Source organism: Aplidium turbinatum, chromosome 1, assembly GCF_918807975.1.
Source record: "Aplidium turbinatum chromosome 1, kaAplTurb1.1, whole genome shotgun sequence".
Taxonomy (NCBI): domain Eukaryota; kingdom Metazoa; phylum Chordata; class Ascidiacea; order Aplousobranchia; family Polyclinidae; genus Aplidium; species Aplidium turbinatum.
The window spans coordinates 33,677,877-33,702,034 of record NC_137472.1 but is presented as its reverse complement, the minus strand read 5'-3'; the positions used below and the strand labels follow the sequence as shown (position 1 = coordinate 33,702,034).

Genomic DNA, 24,158 nt, shown 5'->3' with positions numbered 1-24,158 from the left:
AGCTCAAACATAAAAATTACTTTGGCTTGCATATGACCAAATACCCTCGAGACCCTCTACTGAGCACACCCTTTCTCAGGTAAGGTTTTGTATTTTTCACTCGAGCGACAAATCTATGCTTTTTTTTGGTGAAACGTCGCTTTATTGGGATATTGAAAACAATTAATTAACTGCAGATAAAGAAATGTCAAACGTTGCATTGAATTCTTTTTGAACATTATTTAAACAAGACTTGTTGAAACTGTTGGATCTCGGTTTTATGCATTGAGCGTTGCGGACGAGCTTCCTGCTGTTTCTTTGTCAATTTCTTCTTTCTCGCTATTCTCGTTACTTTGATCTTTTGGTTCGATTTTTAAATTCAATTGCCTGGATGCAGGTTTGTAAAGTAACAATGCCACAAGGAACGCCAGAGCCACAGCAAACTATGAATAAAAAACGTTTCAACTTACAAGTGTAGCCTATGTGACAGTCTTTAAGGCGATTTAAGCCATGATTAAGCCCATTAATCTAACGCCATTAAGGTCATTACGATAAGTTTAATGGTTTACTAAGGTGTAGATAGGCCGCCATCTGTTTAAATTAAATGATAGGCTACTTGTTGACTAAAAGGTAAAGGTTGTCTCATACTTGATTCAAGTGTCGGGTATGAGAAAATAAGGCTCTCATTGTACTAAGCCATCGGCACTAACAAGAGTAGGGCCAGTTTCTTTTTCTCGTAGGGCCAGTTGTTTTCTCTTGGCCGTCTTTCCTTCAACAATTATGCCTACGAAATTTATTACACTGTAGGTAGGTGTGAGCGGTGTTTTCAACAACGAGCTTAGCCGGGACTCGAACCAGGTTTGCATGATTGGAAAGTCACTGCCTTATCCGCTGCCCCACTTGTTGACCATATCGTTTAAAAATTAGATGAGTTTTTATTTTTGATTTAAAAAATCTCACACCATTTTGTTTATTAAATTATATTGTACCTTCAGAATAACAAGAAGCAGTGCAACGTACAAAGATAAATCTTTGTTGTTGTATGCAAGACATGAACCTCTGATTCCACATTCCTCTGTCCACCGTAGACACATTCTGTCAAAGATGGCCCCAACTACAACTGGACCTGGGGCTGTTCCAATTACTCTTGACAAAAGAATCTTAAGTAATTGAAAATAAAAGTTTTATTTTTAGCCTGCTGTAATCATACTCCTGTAATTCAAAAATTTGTTCTTTTCCGAGCAAGGTAAATCAAAGAAAAGCTTTCCTTTCTATTTCCATCCTCAATAACAGTATAATAAATCTTACCATGAGTTTTGCAGTTCTTACACTAATTTAGGTTGGTTTGACTGCAACAAATAATAATTTTTTGTTTCTTCATTTGGAAAAATTCAACGTAGGCTACAGTCTTTTCTCCTGTTGTCGCTATATCACGACTAGAGATGTAAAAAAACGTTTTTTTTTTGTTTTAAAAAAAAACAAGCTCGTTTTATTTGTTTTTTATCGTTTTTTTTTTATTCGTTTTTTTTTTGAATTTTTTGTTTTTTTTACCTATTTTGACATTAAATGTCACAATATACAGCAATTAGGGTAAACTCATTGCAATAGCGTCGCTTTCAACAAAAAACACTCTCATAACTCGTAACTTATAACTTATTTCAAATCAGACTATGTGTCTGGTATATTTTTTCATTGCAATTTTGTAGATCTCAAGTAGAGATGTAAATGCAAAAAAAAAAAACTTTGGCCAAAAAAACACGCGTTGTTTTATGTTTTTTTTTTCATATTTTTCTGGAAAAGTTGCAAATTTTTTACAATTTACAGCTTAGTTTGCATTACAGTTTCATTTCATGTTGAAAGAGACGCTATTGCAATGAGTTTACCTTAATTGGTGCATATTGTGACATTTAATGTCAAAATAGGTAAAAAAAACAACAAAAAAAACGAATAAAAAACAGAAAAAAAACGATAAAAAACAAAAAAAACGAGCTCGTTTTTTTAAAAACAAAAAAAAACGTTTTTTTACATCTCTAGTCTCAACACACGAGCCTTAAAGATATCTCATCGTCTCAAATAGTAGTAGCAGTGTCCTATTGTTGGCACATCTCAAGTATTGTCTGTAATTTAGTCCAGCCAGTTTTAAATGCAGTACCACACTCGTGTACAGTTTCGAAGCCACCTGGGATTTTGGTTAATGGGCATGTTAGGACCAGGTGGTCAGTGTCCTGTTTCTCTGCTTTACAAAGGCACTTTTGACCAGCACACCACACGTTTTCCATTACAACGTCAAGAGGTTGTTCCAGTTGATGTGCATTTGGTGCAAACTTGATGAAAATAACACAAGCGGTTCTCGAGTTATATGTGAAATAACCTTAGCCACTAGGTGGTTTCATAGACAAGGAGCAATAGAAAAACGGCAATATCTCAAGAACCGCTCAACATATTTAGATATTATAATTTTTAGCTCTAGCCCCATGTTTTCTGGGTGGGCTATCTGTTTATGAACATTAAAACGAGTTTTGGTTACTACTTTTTGAGATAAAAAGAAATTAACCTCTTGTCGTTACGCACCAATAAAACCATGATGTGTAACTTTAAAAATAATAATAATAATAATTGGGTGGAGGAAAGATTGATGAAAAGTTTGGCAAAAGCAGTGTAGTGCTAAAGTCCCAACTTTTAGCCCAAATCACATTTAAATGTAGTGAAAGATGGAAACATTTTGATGTTTTTTATTTTCCCTGAAGAGATCAATACTCCTTTGTGATGTCATAGTCATGTTTGTTTTCCCCTAATCACACCATTGTGCTGTCATAGACATGTTTAAAAGAAATATGGTTACACTTATTTCATCTAATTTCAACTAGTTTGCAGGACTTTGAGACCAATGGTGCCACTACTAGTGTTTTTCCAATAGATCTAGTGTTTTTGGATTGGATCTGGTGTTCTAGTGTTTTTCTTTGCTAACTCGTGTTTTTTGCGATTTAGCGCTCTGTTGGTGTGCATAACTTTGGAAAGTGTTCAAAGTAACCCGACCTATTGTTTCATTTGGCTGCATCAATGTATTTTTAGTGCTTTTGAAAGTGGACAGAGTTTTTTGTTTGATTACACCCAATGTTGACCAAATTTGAGATATTTACCATAAATACTTTAAAAAATACACGCAAATAACTGTAAAAAGTGTTCAAAGTAACCCCACCTTACAGTAGGCCTACGCTTAGTCGCTTACATTTCAGCTGTGGATTATAATGGTAGAAGAAAAGGCACCAGTTTATTTTATTTTGCTGCTGCAACTTCTCTACACTGACTCATTACAGACACGTCACACATCTGAAATTTGTATCAACTTCAGGGCTCTCACTTTCAAGAAAATTTTCTTATTTTAAGGAAGTTTGGTTCTATTTTGAACTTTTAACACTCACTAACGCCATTGGCTGTCATTTTTGTACATTATGCATGTAAATGATTCTGTATTTATCATGCTAGTGTATTTTTTGCGAATCTTTTTTTTTTTCAGTCAAATCTAGTACTTTTCCATGACAAGAGAGTGGTAACATTGTTTGAGACTTTAGCACTTTTCTGTTTTTGCCAAACTTTTCGTCAATCTTTCCTCTATAGCCAATAAAAAAAATATTAAAGTTACGCATCATGGTTTTATTGGTGCGTAACGACAAGAGGTCAATTTCTTTTTATCTCAAAAAGTAGTAAGCTTAGTTCCCAAATAAAATAAGTTTTCATCTTTAATGTTTGTTTTTTTATGTTTATCCTGCATTGCGGAAATATGGGTAAAACTTTATACTTGTCAGGAAAAGTATTATGAAGTATTTGATCACTATGTGAACACTGAGCAGTGCTGAAAAACTCCACTTTAAAGGGAAAATTTTGTCATTCAGGGTTGGTAGTTACTAGCAGTAGTCAACATGGGTGGTGGGCATTTGAAAGGAACATTAACCTAAACCTTTTCTGACAAATGCACTTACTTTTGACAGCTAAAAATATCAGTGATAAGATTTCTTGCATTATGTCACAAATGATCTGCAAGAAGTATCAATGACAGAGTGTCTAAGACCTTACAACACACGAAAGGAATACTTCTGTTTCAACATTTATAAAGCATATTCAATTATACATCGTTGTTAAGCTATCAGTTAAAAAACATGTTTAAACAAGCTATTAGCAATAGTTTGCATTAGTAAATTACCACAAACAAGGTAATCTGTGTTCTGAATTCAATACTGCCATCTTGTTTTTGCCAAAATTTCGTTAACCCATTGTGTGTGTACAGAATAACCAGTACCAGTATACTAACATCGTAGGCTAACTTCCATAAAAGGAAAAAAATTAACTCATCTACATTATGTCATGTATCAAATTGCATTAATTCGATGTTTGTCAGGTCTATTGCCACAAACATGCCTGAGAATGAAGAAGAAAGCGAAACAACGTGGGAATATGCAAAAACATGCCAAGCACAAACACTTAGGAATTTCAGCACACCAATAAAACCATTTTTACTAGTTTAATGTTTTTCAAGAGCACTACAATGAAACTAAGCTGCAAGTTGTAAAAAATTTGCAACTTTTCCAGAAAAACATGAAAAAAAACAAAAAAAAAACAAAAAACGTGTGTTTTTTGGCCCAAGTTTTCTTTGAAAAAAAAACACGTTTTTAAAAAAAAAAACTGTTCGTTTTTTTGCGTTTACATCTCTAATCACGACCCCGGTCGCTTAGCCACTACCTGGTGTCATCGTCAATGGAAAGTTATGCTTACTTAAAAGGATTTCAAAGTGCAGATATTTTTAAAGGTTCAGAACTGTAGAAGTAAAAAACGAAACATTTAGTTTAAATCAATTGTGACTAACACATTCTTTGAAACAGTCTGCTGACGCAAGAAACTTGAAAAAGTCCTTGTAATTTGTAAAGCTAAATTTATGACAAAAGGAGTTTAGTTTCAATCTTTAAGCAATTTAACAGTTAAATAAAAAAAAATTATGTACCCTAGTCCTATCCGAACTTTTGCAGCAAGCCAAATAAAACTTTTAATTTGACCATTTCCTATCGTTCCTAAGATAAAATATATCACGTTTTATTTAGTCATCACCTGTAATCCAATCGCAAAAGATCTTTGGTTGAAAGCAACGCATCGAATAGAAGCCTGCAGTCCAGAAGCATCATTGAAAAACGTGAAAAACATGTTGAAAAAATTTAAAAGGCAAAACAATATGAGTTGCCAGCCGGTTCTGCATCGATTGTCTGGGCAAGCCCCAAGTGTCGCTGTTCCAAGGTTGGTTTGGTTTGACGGCGCACTTCCATTCATTATTGTCACGCATGAGCAGTTTGAATATGTTTCACCCTGCGTTCGTTGATAAAATGCATTAGGTTGAAAAGGACTTAAACATTATGCATCGGAAAGCAGTAATAACAATGTTTCTCAGATAACTGTGACGTGATTGCAATCTTGCAACTTGATAGACTCATCCAGACAGCTGAGATAGATCTTTTGCTCATATATCAGCTGTTACCGGACACTAGTGTCTCCAATTGTGGACAAAATTTTGAAACCCCGGTTTCGGGTATTTCAAAAACAGAAATAGTTTTTTTCTGGTTTTGAATAAACTGCAGTTTGGTATTAAACTTGTATGTATTCAAAATACTGTAAGACAACAGAAAATACAGTTTAACTTAAATGTTTATCGCTAAAACACGTAGTTTTCAAGCATAATTATTTATAATATAAACGCACGAGAATCAAAGTGCTTAAACTTACCATTCAGTCTATTTCTCAATTTTTTGACAAATACTTGTCCTTCGGGCTCCACTGACATGACTTAATTGTAAGCTAATCAAGTTGGATTCATTTAAAACTTTCAAGGTTTTTTTGTAGCTTAAAACACACATTGCTTTTGTATTGCAGGAATGGTCGCGATTTCCACTTTTCAGAAATAAAGCGAACTACTCAGAAATAATCCTGATCTTGGACTCTTTAATGAGTTTAACTTTAACATTTCCATATGACCGTCAGGGCTCTGTGGATAAATTATATCCAAAAGAGATATTTCTGCAATTTTTGGCTTCTGAGTTTTGTGTCTCAATTGGTCTTCGCACTAATCTAGGTGCCTGGGAGACTTAGAATGTTTGAATCAGTTGCACATTTTCCTTTCCTTGCACACGTTTCTCCAATCTCTCCATCAGATCCCCACTGATCTCTGTTTTCAAGTCTTTCAGCTTATTTAAAGTGAACGTGACCCCTTTTTCAGTCTGACGAATGTCAATATTCTCTTTGCAAAGGTATTCGACTGTTATAACACTAAGACCTTTACAAAGCTCTTTCATTGTTTTACATTTATCTTCAGAAAACGCAAACCTTTGTCCACGCCTAATTATCGCGACCCTTATTTATTTACGTAGATCGTATAGAAACCACAAAGCATCTTGAACAACCTATTTCCCTGAGTGTTGCAATCAAGAAACAAAACCTTCTTTTTTCCATTTGAGACATTATTCTGAGGTTGAAAATTGTCGTCATTGCGCACCGCGGATGTTCTGAATAGCTCCACGTCCTTGCGGACTTTTGCATTGTGGGATTGTCCTAATCTCAGAAGCTAATAACTATACGATATACCCATATAACTGACCGGCCTACAGCACTTTTTCAATACTTTAAAGTCGTATCGTAAACTTGGTTCAACGTTACTTTGTTGTGCGGCAGCAGCAGGAGAAAATGTTGCATGCTGCCATTTATAGCTAAATGCGATAAATTGGTACAAACCAGAGGGTGAACACTGAACAGTATGAATAGTGTACAGCTTGACTGGACCATTTCAACTTTTAAAATAAAAATCTCTTAATTACATTCTGTCTGAAAATCCGGGTTTCGCATTGGTGTATACCCGGGTTGGAAGTATTACTGGCCAAATTATATAGGCCTACCGTAGTTGCTGCTATCAATTTATTATATTTCAATACGCTTAAGCAAATGTTATCTGGCACGTGCTATCTTCCACCTGGTGCTACAGGGTACTTAGGAAGCTAAATTCTTTATGATTTCATTAGGACACTATCACAAAGGGTTTTGCATTAGCCTATTTGAATTTAAGGATATCACTGCAAAACATACTGTTTGGTTGTAACATCCCGCGAAGCAAGGTGAAAAGTACGTCAAATCATCACTTCCACACACTGGATTGTAAACGTCTTCACTGCATCCACAAACGTTGTTGCATTGATCAACAATTGTTGGGTTAGTCTGATTAGAGCCGGTATAAGAAATTGTCACTCCAACGAATTCTATTCAACAAAAGTTGAGCGATGGGCATAGAAACAAATCTTTTGTGCAGATTCTGTGTAATAACGCTGTTTGCTCTTTATGTTTGAATTGTTGTGTTTTTTTGCCGAGTTAGTCTTTTTAAATTTTGTATAAAAAAACTCATCATAATTGTTTACGTAACTTTACCTCTAATACTTAGGCTAGTTATTTCTGATAAAATGTATTGACTCCTTGCACAAGCTCTAGAGGAGACATGAAGAAGAGAAAATGGAAACACAAGTAAATGAACTCGTGATGAACATATTTTAACAATAGAATGTAAGTCTTTCTTAAATGCACAGTAATTCTTAGGAACATAAGACAGCTCGTTTTAGACGATTGACTTGGCTGATCTATTTTTAAAATGCAGCAAAGCTACTCAATCTATAAAGTAATTGTATAGTGTATAATAGTAATATAATGTAAAAGTATTTTTTATTATTTTGGTGTTACATAGGCCAAATTTTACGGTAGACTCTTTGACATAGGACAGTTTTCCTTGCAAATCAGCTGATTTCAGTCTTGTGACTCAGCACGTGATATTCTGACCGATCTACTCGAAAGATTTTTGATACAAAGAAAATTCTAAATGTATCACCACAAGCAGCGTGGCTTAATGGGTTAAGGTTAGGGCAAGGGAATAGTCATTTCGATTGCGTGGGTTCGATTCCTACCCTCTGCTAATACTCTTTTTTCTTCTGCAACTGAACTGAGTGCAAGAAGGATCTTAATGACTGTAATCAATTGAGTTCATAAGGAAAATTGTCCTACCTTCTTAACCAATGCGCCGCGGCGCAATGGTGGTAGCTGGTTCACACGGAAAATTGTATAATACTATGTTAAAGTGCCTACCAAATTTTACACCAGTTATAAAAGTATCATCAAACAGAGTTGTTTTACATAATAAGACATCCCTTATTTTTTTCAGCAATTATACAGCAATCTTCACTTATTAAAGGAATAATCTTTGATCTCAAATATAAACGCCACATTAAACTTACGTTGGTTGCTGCAAGTGAGTAGGAAACAACAAGAGCAAACTCCTGCTAAGAATGGAGTGATATAAGACATGTGCAACATATTCTTCAAGGAAACGTCTAATTTGGCAATGACCGCCCCTCCAGTCAATTGCCCTCCTGCCCCTCCAAGAATCGCCATTAGTCCTGAGAATAGAAATGCATGTTGTCAATGAAATCTGACTTTCATTGCATTTAGTTAATATTTTGGCATAGACCAGCGGTTCTCAACCAGTGGGCCATGGCTCACTGGTGGGCCATAGAAGCATTTTGAGTGAGCCACAGACATATTTTAGGCTAAAAACTGAAAGATTTATTGAAACATTTTGTTTTATTTTTGTCACTAGGCTATTGTCAATTTTACACTTGTGTGTTTGTTTAGTTACAATGAATGATGCTGCTGTTTTTAGCTACGAAGTGGCAATCATCATTCTATCTAAGTATTGCAACATACAGTACAGTTTTACATCAACTCAGTTTTTACAACACTTTATGATGTAATAGACTACTAGTTTGTGGTTACAATTAAGCCATCTTTACAAGCGGTAGCCTTAATTGTTGAACTTCTGCAGATCCGCTTTTTAGTAGGCTACATGCAGCATTTTATTTTGTGGATTATTTTGGGGAGGAATTGACAATACAGTGCTTGAATCTTTAAGTTTGATAAAAATTACATTCAGTATGCAGCCTACCAGGGGCGCTGGAAGCGGGGGGCAGGGGGGAGAAAGCCCTCCTGCCCTCAATTTTTCTGCGGATGGGGGGGCAGGGGGGCAATGATGCCCTTTTGAGGTCATGTAAGCTACTGCACATTTTGCAATATAACAATTTCTGCTATTTGCTTTTAGCCTAATTATAATCTTTCATTGTTGCCTCAAAATAATATTCACCACACAAAATTCTGTATCACAGTATGTTACATCATTATAACATAGCATGATGCCCTTCCGTGCTATTGTTCTTTGCCTAAAACTTAAAAAAAAGGCCTTTCAGCCACAAAAGTGTCCTTTTTTCATAATCCTGCCCCCCCCCAGTCAAAAATCGTTCCGGCGCCCCTGCAGCCTACATCAATTTTTGATAACAGAAAAGAAAAAGGACAATGCGTATTATGTTGTAAAGTTCTTAGTCATCCAAATTACAAGGAAAAGGATGAAGATGTGAATTTTGTTTAACGAAAAAAAGATACTGTGAAGCGTCAGCGCCTGGATTCAACAAGGGGATTCCAGCAACATTCCAAAGACAATGTTCTGCTGCTTTTTGTTTATAAACCTTTTTGCAATTTTTTTCTTACATAAAAACTGAATGGGCCACAGAACTTTTATGCAAACAAAAGTGGGCCACGAAAAAAAAAAAGGTTGAGAACCACTGGCATAGACAGATAAAACCAAGCAACCACACGGCCTTTAGCATCACACATTACTGTAGAGTGAATATAAAACTATAAACTACGAACGTTTTCCGCCATACTCAAGTTAGCCCTTCTCAAGTAACGAAAATAACTGATTTTACAATAACATCTACATTGAAAATAACTGATCTACACAATGAATTGAAAAACGAAATGCACAAGAATGAAACTGCAAAGCAGAGGAGAAAGGCACATCAAATGGCGGTTAATTACGCGAGACAAAAAGCGCACCATACAACAAATTATAAAAAAACGTTTAGGAGAAAGAAAGCACCTACGGCAAACAACTGTGTATTGAAACGAGGATTGCAAGATTTTATGAGCAAAGCCTCGTGGATTTTCGTATCAAATTCGGTGGAAAATTTACGCACAACTCTAAAAAACCCCAAGGATGGTTTGTTGTTGAACATGAGAATATAAATATTTTGACAGTTACACACTAATGATTTTAAAAATGACATCGAAAAATTTTGTTTCAACTATGTCTTGAAATAAAGTTTACAACAGTAAACTCCAAATTTATGCAAAACAAATACATTGTATGAAGTGCTTCGATTGTCAGAGTCATTAAAATGACCATTTTAAACGCCCCACCAAAATATGTTCCTGCTGTGCTTGCGTCAACTCCGAATTGTGTTTCTATGTATTTCGGGCCAAATGCTACACTTCCTCCGAGCAAAATTGCGTCAATCGAAATTCCTACTGATATGAAAAGAAAAGTCGGATTTTGAAGCAGGATGCATACACAGCGTGGAAAATCTCGAAATCTGTAAGCAAGTTTTTTTTTTGTAAATTTCTTTGAAAATACTCAGATAGACTAAATTACTAGAAAATAAAACGCGCCATTACAATTTTGTAAATTATTTCCATTTAAACTTTTGCAGATGACCTATTCATGGATTTGAGTTGGTTTTGTTTATAGCAAAAACTAAAATTGAAAAAATTTGTAGTTAGGAGGGTGTTAATTTCAAAAATAATTTTATCACTGAATTTTGAACACAACAATTTGTAACAGGATATTCTAGACCTATGATATGTTTTAATGATGATGATGATGGCGTATGAGCGATCTTTCCAGGCTAGATTGAAGGGCAGGAAATCTTCAGCCACTCAGCAGTCTCGTCGTCCAGGACCCTCAGACCATGCGCACCGTGTGGAGGCCGGTGGATTAGGCAGTGGTAGATGACATGGTCTGCGGTCTGTTCAGTGGCACCACACTCGCATTCTGATGAAGGAGCCAGGCCCCACTTGTGCATATCCGAACGAAAGCGGCCGACGCCAGTTCGCAGGCGGTTTAGCCTGACCCACGCAAGCCTTGCGAGGGACATCCCTGGTGGACGGGGATCGGCGTCGGGTATGAAGTCACGGAGCGTGGAGGTGTGATTTTGCCACTCCGTGTTCCACATATGGTTCGTCCAGTGTGCCGCACTTAAACCAAGTTCTTCTGCGTTCTTAAGTAGTTGTTGTGCGGCAGGCACAAAGGGGCGTCTTGATTTCAGCCGCTGCTTTATAGGTGGTGGTCTCTTGAATGCTGCATGGAGGAGATGGTCGGAGTCCAAAGCGCGGCGAGCGAGAGAAATCGTGGCTCCTTTACGGCGTAGCTCAGCGGGTTGGATGCCTGCTAGGATGGGTAGGCAGTCCGTTGGAATGGGACGCAGGCATCCAGTCACAGTACGCAGTGATGCGTCGTTGATGGCGGTATCAATCTGGTGGGTGTGAGAACTACGACACCAGACCGGCGCGCAGTACTCAGCGGTGGAATGAACAAGGGCTAGGGTAGCTGTACGAAGAGTTTTAGCACCAGTTCCCCAGCCGGAACCCGCCAATCGCCTCAAAAGTGCGACGCGTGTAGATAGTTTTTTGCGCAGTGACTTCAAGTGCCGGCGGTACGTGAGTGACCTGTCCAGGGTTACGCCGAGGCATGCAGGTTCGGCACAGTAGGGCAGGCGTTCCCCATCAATGTTGATGTTTATCTCACGCTGTGCCTCCCGATTGTTAAGGTGGAAGGCCGCCGACACTGTCTTTGACTTGCTGAGCTGTAGCTTCCATATCTGGAAGTATGCTGATAGTGTTTGCATGTCTTGGCTGAGGTTCCTCTCCACTGACTGCCAGTTTCCTGCTGAGTGCAGGAGTGCCAGGTCGTCTGCGTAAGCATATTTCCTGGAGATGGTGGGGGCAAGTCGTAGGTGTATATGTTGAACAGGAGAGGAGCCAAGACTGAGCCCTGTGGGACGCCGTTTTTAAGTCGACGTAGTCTGCTTTGACGACCGCTACAGGGTTGGGAGGGTAAAACTGCGGTTTTGCACAAGTTCCATCATCATATGGACCATGTGTCTATCAGAGAGCAGACGGAGTAACTTGCAGGTAAGGCCGCTATGCCATACGGTATCATAGGCAGCCGTGAGATCAACAAACACGGCGCCAGCCTTCTTCTTAGCCGAGAAGCTGTCCTCAATGTCTTGGGTCATAAGTGTGACCTGATCTACGGTTGATCGTCCGTATCGGAAACCAGCTTGTTCACGGGGGAGCTGCGGATCTATTATTGGTTCGACACGGGCGTAGATGAGTCTCTCGAGGATCTTGAAGGGGATGCAGAGAAGTGAGATTGGACGGTAGCTCTTCGGGTCCCCTGGGGGCTTATTCGGCTTAAGAACTGCAACCACAAGGGCTCTTCTGGGAATTTTCTGGAAATCCAGATTCTGGGAATTCTCAGGTGGCGCAAACAGCAGGAAAGGAAGTCTTTTAACCAGGACTTTAAGGAGGCAGCAGCATGGAGTATCAGCTCCGGGCAAAGGTGGTCAGGGCCCGGGGCTTTACCTGGCTTTATGTGCTGGAGGGCGGCGGAAAATTCTTCCGAGGTGAACTCACCCGAGATGTTGTCCCCGTCTGGGGTTGTTACCCTCCAGAGGTCCGTCATTTCTTGCAAGACGGATCTATCTGATTCACGGTCTCTCGATTTGTATTTCTCGTTCTCCACAAGTTGTGAGGCGATGGAATTTGCTGAAACGGGACATTGTTGACGAGAGGCACGTGATCTGCCAGTTAGGTTGTTCAGTGTACTCCATGCTATGCGGCTGGAGTGCGTGAAGTCGATTGATTCGACGGCTTCTGTCTAGCGCTCCTTCCTCTTTGAGTCCAGCCTTGCCAGCAGAGCTGTGGCTGAGCTGTTGGTGTCATTGCCCTGAGGGGCGTGGAGGAAGTCGGAGTAGAGGCTTTCGCACTCCTTATCCCAGCACGGTATGTAGGTCTTTCGTCGGCCGCGGGGGATGGATTATTTTGCCGCTGATGTTATTGCATCACAAAAGTCCTGGTAGGCTTTTTCCACGTTGTTGGTGTGAGGGGATGGGAGATACTGTGTGGATTCATTTGTAAGGAGGCTATAGTACTCCCAGTTAGCCATTCTGAAGTTCCATCGCTTAACAGGCTTGCTCGGGACAGGCATTATGAGCGTTGGAGCCGTGATAATCGAGGATCGATGTTGGGACCTAGGGAACTTCTCTAGCACACGTCTGTCCGGTTGGCAATTATCGGGGTCATCACTTGCGAAAGCCAGGTCTGGGTTTGTACCAGTGTTCCAGCGTCCGGAGAAGAAGCTCGCTGCACCCTTGGGATCGTGCAGTAGGGTGAGGTTATTATTGGCTGACCATGAGGCCAGGCTTTCTCCGTCGATGTTGGTGGTGTTGTAGCCCCAGTCAACGTGGTGGCAATTAAAATCGCCAGCGTAGAGGCTGGGTTGGGGGAACACTGGGATGGCTGTTGGTGTTAAGCGTGAGGGTGGTGGCTTATAGACATTGATGATGTGATAGCCTGATATGTCTATGCATAGCCACTCTATCTCCGATTGGGCACTGGACTGGTCTATTGGCGTCCAGCTCAGTTGCTCATGGACAAACGTGGCGAGGCCGTGTTTCCTGCTGATGGTTGCGCCTGCGAGTGTGAAGTTGGGTAATACCAATTTATCCACAGATGTGCAGTGGGTCTCCTGAAGGAGAATGACGAGGGCCTGATGTTTTGTGGCCAGATACTCGATGATGCTGAGCTTGCTGGCCGTAATACCCTCGGTGTTCAGCTGCAGTACGGTGGGTCGTCGGTACTTTTCGACAGAGGAGCTGCCGCGCCCTGAGAAGGGCGTTTCCCTATCCACCCTGCGCTGAACCGGGGCCTGGTTTGCTCGAGTATGACAAGCTTCGCTTCGCATATGTTTTAATGAAATTTCCATACAAAAAATTCCCTAAAATTAGTTTTTAGAAAGGGTTTTATTCACAAAGCCGTAAAAATCGTCTCATATTCTATTAAACTTACGTCATTTGTGTTGTTGGCATTGTCGAATTTTATTTGAATTTATTCTTTTCGAAAGCTAGTCAACAGTTGCAAACCTTCTTTTCCTTTGTTATGTTTCCACTTCAACAGCCAATTGAAATGTTTCAAAATAATTGTAAATTACAATAAGTTTTAGAATATACTGTTGTCTCAGAAAAATCAAGGCTAAAGTTAAGTTAAAAAAACGTTTTTATAAGACGAAGACATAAGCTTCTTCAAGTTAAAGTGATTTTATAATGTATGCGTATGCATGTACTAATCTGTAAACATCTTATCTTATTGTTTCAATCTACAACCGCTTTAAACTTCTAAATATTTAAGTTAATACTGTATGTGTATATAGTAACTAATTGTTTTCGGCAAAGAAACATCTTTACAGTTAGCAGTACAGTAACATGCCTTTCTCCAAATTTTTTTACATCTGGATCTTTTGAAATCTGGTGAGCTTCTGTTTCTCTGTTTAGTCTGAAATCTTTTGTTCCTGGTAGAACTCGCGGCAGCATCATGACAGGAACTGTAATAACGACGCCAATGCAACCAGCGATCAAGATTCCAATCCACCAAGCCCCAACCCAAAGTTCGCTTGATCGATCAATTGAAACACTGAAAAGTAGTTCAGTCAGACAATAAAAAAACATACATTGCTAAAGGTTGGTTGCTAGTCATTATCATCATCCGTTCAGTGGATTTCGACTCTCGGGCACTCTATAAACCTTTTCGCTCCATCATATAGGCTATCTCGATTCCTTGCAACCGCCTTCAGATATTTCATGCCCATTCTGCTGTCATTCATCACTGTATCAAGACCTCTCGTTTTGGGACGCCTTTTAATCTTCCTCCGCTGATCTTCTTGTAGCTGATCATGATGTACTTTTCTATTGACTTACAAACAACTAAAGTTTCTTGCATTCTGCTTCGATACTCACGTTTCTCCTAAATAAGTGTATTGTTTCAAAAACTGGGCTCCCATGAGGAATCCAGCTCCAGGACCAATGATAGAGAAAGTAATAAGAATAGCTGCAAACGGAAATGTTTGACAATAATTAAACTTGGTTTCATTTAATTTGAACTTATATGTTGCATACACCACAGTGACATTCTGCGATTGTTATTGAGTATTGAACTTAAAACTCGACAACAAAAATCTAAGTATTTGCGTTATTGCAGCTCTCATCAAGAAGATTGATGCTTTCCGCTTGAAACCTTGAGTTTTATTTGGAATAAGAGTATGCTATGAGATGACGAGTAAAAGATCAAAAAGTTATAGGATTAAAAAAATCTCCTACCGTTATATCAGCCATTTGTGAGCAAGCTTCATATGCCTATCGTATGGCCTAAACTATTTATTGATTTCTTTTACGAGTCAACTACAGCCTATGCCTTCTACAATAATACAAAACATATTACCATTGTACAATGCAGAGTATCTTTGCTGTACATTCTCATCAAGGTAGATAATAGAAAGCGAATACAAAGGTGAAGCTCCCACTCCAATCAGTATCATCGCTCCGTAAAACCAAAATCTATTTGTATGGATAATAATGAGAAAGAGAACTACAACGCCATGTTCTATTTTTCACAATTTTTTCTAGAAACTAAGTCAATCCACCTTTTTATCAAGGGTGCAATGACCTAGCTACGGAAGGCTTGGGGAAGCAATCGTCCACTTCTCTCAAATTTTATCTTGCCCTCTAAACCAAAAAAAAGTTTTTTTTATTGTTATTACAACGTTTTAATCACATTGTAAAATGACGTTTCATAAATATTCGGCTGCATTCAGTAGCAATAATTTTAAACAGACGCTTCATTTCAAATATTGAAATGCTTGCCCCCCAAACAGTTGCTTTTGACCCTTTAGCACAATTTTGACCACTTGATTCACACAGTAGTGAATGGCGAAAATACTTTTGTTAAAACTACTGTAAATACTTAGTAATTTATTTACCTGAAGCTTCTTAGCGTTGAAATTAAACAAAGATCTGGTGATGCATTGCCACATACATTGATGTCATTGCCAAATACGTAATATGGTGCCATAAAACGTGGAAATGAAAAGAGTATTCCTGACAAACCAATCAAAAAAACACCCCATCCCACCCATAAAGGTTTATGTCCTTTCCCACCAACGTAAGTTACAAACAATATAGCAATGGAACCACCGATGTCATAACTGGCTGAAATGAATCCCGCTTCTGTGCTTGTTAATTCAAATCTGAAAAGTAATAAAGTTGCTGAAGGCACGATGTTCTTCTATGGTCTGACTCCCTGACTATAGCAAGCGTAGAATATACTGCGTACGAATAAAAAAAAAAAAACATATGAAATTAGTTGTTTTGAGAAACTACTGTATGCAAAATCTAACGCATAGTTTACTTATTAATAAGTCTTCAATTGGTGTTCTGTTTGTTACTTTTCGTACGCTGCTTCTTTATATTTTGAAGTTACGCCCGCTTCAAAGGAGTTTTAGCCAGGGCCGGATTTAGAGAAAGAAAGGCCCTGGGCTATTTTCCTTTTGAGGCACCCAACCGCTATACCGTCATAGAGGCGAGTATCAGTCATAGAGGCGAGTATTTCAATCATACAACCGAGATAGCATATACTGAGCTAGTCATGGAGAAATATGCACGCAAGTCGCAAGTGTTGAAATTAACCATTGAAATCAAAGATTGTTATTACAGTACATAGTAAATCTTTTGTGAATTATTAGGCTACTGTAAAATAGGAAAGGCTAGTCAAACAAAATAATTACTAGATAGGCTACTTCCCTGCTAATGTTATATGTTCTTTAAAGAAATATTAAACTTAAAAATTTTATATTGCTTGTATGAAAAGTGCTAATACGTAACAAGATAATTATAACTATAATCTACATGTAAGCTACTTAACAACAATAGTGTTCACATCACATCCTACCATATAATTTCTCACTAACTAGCCTGGCTTATAACAAATAAGAAATAAACTATTATGATCAAAAACACTTAGAATGGCTAAAGTGTTTTTTTCTTGGTTTCCTCATAACAAAATCATCCAAACTCTCATCACAATTTATGCTTCAGTTTGTCACTTTTAATACACGGAATACTTATTGCAGATCCCTGTTTTCACAAGACTGCAAGCTTCTTCTCCGATTCTAGCCCCAACTCAACCGGAATGCTTTAGCCAAAAACTCTATGGTGTGGCCCAATCGCTTGCACAGGCGTCAAACTGTTTCGCTCCAATATGCACAAATGGAGGATGGCACCATCCGCGACTTGTGATTGCGACAAGTAGAAAGATATCGCAAACCACACTATCTGCAACTGTCCTTTCTACAATGCGCCTAGTGGTGTGCGTGGTCTACGCGAACTGGATGACCAATCAATTCAATGGCTGTTCGTAGCCTTCTCAAACATGTAGCCAGTGTTGTAGCCTACGCGTCAATGAAATAAATTGACGGCGTCAGCGTCAGCGCGAATTGCCTAAAAACTTCACGGCGTAAAGTACTGCGTCAGCTCTTAAAGAAATTGACGGCGTCAGCGTCAGCGCTAATTTCTAGCGCTATTTCAGCCAGGGTCTCACAAAACAGAAGTATTTCAACCAAGTTTAGGCTAACAATAGCTATAAATAAAGAGCAGATATTATGTTTTGAGACTATATTGTAATTGGCTGCTTAGCCTATTAGTTATTGGCTTGTAGAAACACAAGCATTTGAAAATGTTTGTCCGACAATCTGCTGCGTTTGGGACGCAAAATGTCCTTTCCAAGCGAAAACATGTGTTCCACAGCAGCGCTGGATGGTAGGCTATTGGTGCGTTGTATTTCAAGAACAAGCTTTGAAAACGTTTACTCGGATAGGTGTCACTGTTCCAAGCGTGCTGTGATGTAGCATAGCCTATATATCATTTAACGAGGTCCACTGCACCAACATCGCTCTTTTCAGGGGCATAGAGCTCTTGAAATAAAGTATCTTCAACCTCCGACATTCATTGATTTTTCGCTTTCTTTCTCTCATCCCTCGTTCTCGATACTGTTCACGATATGAGTGATCACTATTTGGCGAACTTCTTTCGCTTGTATTCCAGGTAGCCATTCCAACCTACGCGAAAGCCGGTAATTCGGATGAGTCGCGCTGGCCAGAATAGCCTACGTTGTGAAACTCTCATTGTGAAATGAGATTTTCCATGAAAACAAAAAATGACGCGTAGCGCTTGACGCTTAAAATCGGCAAAATAGTTGAGGGCTCTATCACTTGCGTCAACTAAAAAATAAATTGACGGCGCTAGCCTCAGCGTCAACTTACAACACTACATGTAGCCCGAGTCACTGCTACTACTCAAGGGTTGTGAAACTGATAAGTAAAGCCCTTCGACTCTTGGAGCGGCGAAGAACGAAGGTTCAAACGAAAACAAAGTGGTTTTCAATTCATTTTTAATTCTTTTAAGTCATGACAAGCATTACTTTTCTGAACAGCTGGTAGACGGATACTTGATTCTACATTTTGGAAGACCATCTGAATTGGTTTGGTTGCATATAATTTGATAAAAGTGTATAGCCTATGAAACAAAACGTGCTCTTCTCTAGGCCTATAGTTTTGTTTTGTCTCATGTAGGCTACAACGTGCGAATTTGTCCAAAAATAATAGAGGACGAAGAGAGCAAAAAATCAACAGTTCGTTAAAATTAGCACATAATTTCATGAATAATAACATTCAAGCTATTTGCAAATTAACAGTTCAAAATATAACCATTTAAGCTGTGTTATATTTCCTTTGCATAAAAAAAACACTAGATATTCACTTGCTTTAGGCTACGACCTGTTTATGAATACTTTATTACCAACTTTATTGGAACTGGTTACCAGAAAATTTCAAGTCATGTAAGCCTACAAAGTGAAAGTTTCTACAAATATATATATTTAAACGTTTTTAAATATAGCCTAGGCCTACGTGGTAACATCTCAAATGTTGAGGTCCCTAAATCTTGAGGCCCTATACTTAAGCTTTTATAGTCTAATGGTAAATCCGGCATTGGGTGTGGCCTAATACGATTTTGATCAACATTATTTACCGAATGATACAAACTATGTAATCATACCGTCTTTCCAAAGTAGTTGTGACAACAGGAACGTTTCCATTTACTATGTAGCCTTGCATGATGGCACCAAGGCAGAAAAATACCAAAGCCCATTTGGAAGTTGCAAAACATTGGCAGATGTTTGTTGGAAACCTAAAAAATACGAACAGGCAAAAAGACGTGAATTTATTTAAGTTCAAAAGAATGCATTGTTGCGTTTGAGTCACGCAATTTTTTTTGCAACCTGCAAAATCGCCATGTGTACATTATTTGCAACACATGCTTGAAAAATTGCAATTCTGTTTTGTATACTCACTTGCCACCTCACAATTCCAAAAATCTGAAAAAGAGCTTTAGTAGTTGCGATCCTTAAGCCTTATAGCCTAAGCCAGCAGAAGACCCATGAAGCTATTGTCCGATATCTCTCCACTGTGTTCGTTTCAAAATCTTCGAAAGGCTGATTTATGCCCACGTCAATCCAATCATCGACCCGCTCCTGCCAAAGGAGCAAGCTGGGTTCCATCGCGGAAAATCCACCGTAGATCAGGTCACATCGACCGAAGACATCGAGGATTACTTTGAGGCAAAAAGAAGGTCGACGCTGTTTGTTTTAGATCTTACAGCTGCCTACGACACCATATGGCCCCGCGGCCTTATTTGCCAGCTGCTTCGCCTGCTTCTAGAGTCTAGACCAGTGGTTCTCAAACTTTTTCAAAAAATTGTTTGAACGGTCTCCTTGCTATTTTTTCAACGACTCACGGTCCATTAAAAACTTAAGGCAAAAAACGGCAAATAATAATTTATTTGTTAAATGCAATTAAAAATGCACACGTCAATAAAATGGGTGCACCTGCTTGGGTGTCATCAGTTCTATTCTATGTTTGGTTCAATATGATCTTGATATTATCATGCATTACATCCAACATGTTTTGAACTAGGTATCAATGTGACATTGACTTCTGTATCTTTGACACTACCTGCGACAAAATGTTTTCCGATAGCTCAGATATTCTCCTACTCACAGTGTCGTTTGACAGAGACACTTGCTTCAGCTTTTGAGCTTCAGATTCTCCCACAACGTTTGATACAATAACTTGGCAGCAAGGCAAGATCAGTTGTTCTTCGATGGTGTGAGGCTTCTTAGCGATAGCTATTTCTCTTGCAACTTCGTAGGAGGCCCTTAACCCTGCAGTATTTTCCTTCCATTGATCACTACTGCTATCAAATCTCGACCTAACTAAACTATCAGCTTGCCGTTTAAAAAAATCTGCATCTTTGTTTTGATAATCTGGATGATGTGTTACCAAATGTCTTTTCAGCTTGCTAGGTTTTAGAGCAGAACTTGCTAAAACTTTACAGCATAACACGCACTGCGGCTTTTCTTTTCCTCCAGAATGTATCACAGAGAAACCAAATTTAACATAGGAATCATTGGATCTTAATTTTTTTTTGAGGCTGAGCCATTTTCACTTTTTGTATTCAAATTTAAGTTAAAAATTCAATTAATAAAGTTAAAAAGTTATTAATTTTTTCCTAATGTGACTAAGGCTAAAAAAGCTAAAAGTTCGGAATGGCATTCAATTCAAAACTTAAATCAGTCAAAATAACCAGCCTTAATCAACTTCGCCTACTTCCTTTTTAGTCAAGTATATATATTTCGTAATTCTGCTCTTGATCTGGTAAACACGAGTTTGTAGGAGTACGTCACCACCATGCACTCCTTGATGTAACAAAGGCGATAGAAACAAAACAAAGGATGTCGCAATGAAACGAAAGGCCAGACTTAAAAAACTGTGTGGAGGGATGCCAAGCCAGCTTACTAAAATATATCTTTTAACTTTGGTTTGGAAAATAAGTTGCCTGAAAAATTTTACTTTCCAAAATTTTTTTTCGTCGTGTTTTTGGAAGGTGCTTCGCGGTCCCAGAAAATTGTCTCGCGGACCCCAAAAGGACCGCGGACCCCAGTTTGAGAACCACTGGTCTAGACCGACATATGGTCTATAAACTCTATATGATCATAGAACTTGTCAGAAATCGAAGCCACACCTTTATCTCCTGAAACTCACGGCGAAGCAGATTAAGACGCCTAAAAAATGGCGCCCCGCAGGGATTGGTCTTGGCTCCACTTCTTTTTAACATCTACATCTACATCTACACCTACGACCTGCCAAGTAGGCTACGGTCTCCGCAAAATATGCATATACGGACGATCTGGCAATTCTCTACTCCACAAGGTCGTGGGAAAGCTTAGAAGACACTAAACACTAGACGCAGCCAGGATATAAAAACCCTGTCAGATTATCTTCAGAAATGGCGACTGCAACTCAAGGGCTGACACTTTACGTGTCTTGGATGATGAAACAAAATACTGGCTGCTCTCTGGTAGCCTTCCAGCACAGTCCGAGAACATCGTGAATCTGGTGTGGTGAAAAGATAGACCGTTGGCCCGTATAGGCTCATACGACGACGACAGATAATGGGTTAATAGTTGTATTTGTAGTTTCTGCTGCTGCTGCTGCGAAACCACACAAAATTATTTGATTTGTCAATCATTAAGTTAAACTTGATAGCAAATAATTTTTACATCCCATTGGGAAAAACCACTACGGTTAAACTCTCACAATATCTTACTTGTTACCAAATAACGAATATTCTTAATCTATTCAAATCCGAAGTCAATACACTTTAGCCTATATTATACTATACAATACATACTGTGCAGTAGGCTACAATGTTCAAGAACTAAGAGAACTGGTTTAAAAACGTCAATGGTAGAGACTTTTTGTGACGCTATTTTAGAACTAACTGGTGTGAAATTATCACCCTTCTTGTAAAAGTATTTTTTTATAATTTCTTGAAAAAAATAAGTATTAATCAATTGCAATCAAGTATTAACGTGACTTCATATAAAACACGTTCAGTAGAAGATAAGAGAGGGTCAGTAGCGGACCAGAGGGAGAGGAAGGGACTTGGTACGTGATCTCATCAAAAGCGAAGAAGAAAGCATTATTTTTTTGTTTTAGCAAATTTTTGCTCGTTCGCTCAATTACATTTCACTGACTTAGCTAGAGACATAAGAATCATTTGTTTACAGCCGTTGACATAAGGGGTGTAAATTTTCTTTTCTCTCAAAAGCTGAAAAATTAATGCACTAGACTTATTCCGAAACAAAATGCATTGCTTACTTAACTGGTCAACAACTAAATTAATCTACTTCAGGGTTCATGGAAATATGAGATGAAATTTACCTTGAATAAGCTATACACGGAAAGTGGGGGCATCATAAACAAATATTCAAAATTTCCCTGAAAGAATATTTACAAGACTAGATAACTACAGACAGTGCACACGGTTTCGGCCTTCCGGCCTCCTCAGTGCAGCAGGAACACTGGTATGGCCATGGAGATATATACCTCCTTCCATGTGACATTTTCCTATTTGTGGTACCTAAGCTCCAAAAGTGGTACTACTGCCAAAGTGCTCAAACTACAAGCAGTGAGCTTTGCGCAATGCGTAGCAAGGTGCCTTCAGTAAAGTGCTCAATCGGTGTAAGCCAACAGCGTGCATAACTGCAGACAGTGCACACCGTTTCGGCCTTCCGGCCTCCTCAGTGCAGTAAGTACACTGGTTCAAGGCGAGATATAAATACAAAACAAGACAAACATTTTTTAGTATTTTTTTTTTTTACAACAAAATTGATTTTTATTAGCGAACTAAGCGCCCGATTAAATTTCAATACTGGCGAAATAAAGAATAAACGAGTCGTTAATGCGAGAAAAATATGTACATAATGGTGACATTCCTTGGCAAGTTTAAGGGTTTATATCGAGATTTAATGCAGTTTGCAAGAATCCACTGGAGTCTGAAGGTTCTTACTTTTGTGGGCAGTCAAGTCTAATGCAAAAGACGTAGGAATAATACATGATGCACATTCACATTGCGTAATAGTGATCGTAACTCTCTTCTTCCGTTATATGATTCTTATTCACGTGATAACGCACAATTTAGTTCCTTTTCTGGCATGAGAAATAAAACGAGTAGCTGATACAAGAGAAATACTGTAATATACTGAAGTATATAGAGAAGTACTATATGCATGGTGGTAACATTGCTTGGGTATTACTTTTATGAACAATCAAGTCTAATGCAAAAGACATTTTTTTAGCAAATAAGATAATGTCATCTTCTGAGAACATGGACAGAAAAATGATTTGAATTATAACTTTAATTTTAAACCAGACTTTGTGGATCTGACTTGTACAAAAATATAGTTTTCAATTGGCTGAATTCAGTCAAATACAAAGTGCTGCTTATTGGAGCACATAATAACCTACGCAAAACCACCAAAACAAGGTAAAAATTGACAATATTTTCTGAAGGACAATCTCTCCACCCACCCTTGTCAACTTTTTCACTTCTTTTGGAACTCAGTAACTTAATTGTTTATTTTTCTTGGATCTTTTTGGGTTAGGTCTATTAAAATCTTGGTGCCCCCTAAATTGCTTTTTCTAAATCTGCCACTGAAATGGGTGTGACATATTCTGTGTGAATACAACAAAAAATATTTTACATTTTTTGCTTTGTCCACAGAGTGTGCTTGGATATTGCTTATTGGTTATTCGTATTACCAAATACAGCCACACCTTATGAGAGAATATTAACTAAAAGGTAATTCAGTACAAGAATCTTAGTAAAAGCTTCTGGTAACAAAAAACACACGACCAGAGAGATTTAAAGGTGACTTAACGCTGAATAGGAAAACTACTGTTATGTAAGGCCTATGGAAGCTGGATAACACAAATTCTAAAACAATACAAAATTTTTAAGTTCGTAAAATGACTATGTGCAGTATGTTATGGTAAAATGAAGAATGTTTAATTTCTTGGAAAATTCAAAGCATTTCAATAAGAAGAATATACGCAAGTCAATCAAAAGATGTCTTTTTCAAGAACTTATAAGTCTTATTATCTTCTGTCTTAAAAAAAGCCAGACACTTAAAAACTGTAGAATACCTCCCATTGGAAGAACTGTCCTTGAATGGACAGCCTTTTTGGATTTTGCGTTCCGCTCTGTAGACAT

At 38.4% G+C, this 24,158-nt stretch overlaps 1 protein-coding gene across 1 annotated transcript; it reads right to left on the bottom strand.

Moving 5' to 3' along the window:
• Positions 1-257: 257 nt before the first annotated feature.
• On the bottom strand, positions 258-24,158 carry LOC145765060 (solute carrier organic anion transporter family member 4A1-like). The gene is made up of 13 exons (XM_082576802.1): positions 24,092-24,158; positions 20,127-20,265; positions 19,101-19,232; positions 15,971-16,237; positions 15,433-15,548; positions 14,952-15,042; positions 14,425-14,628; positions 10,300-10,472; positions 8,286-8,447; positions 7,096-7,265; positions 5,080-5,331; positions 969-1,139; positions 258-422 (listed from the first exon to the last, which is right to left on the bottom strand). The coding sequence occupies exons 1-13, from the start codon at positions 24,156-24,158 to the stop codon at positions 258-260; spliced, it is 2,109 nt and encodes a 702-aa protein (XP_082432928.1).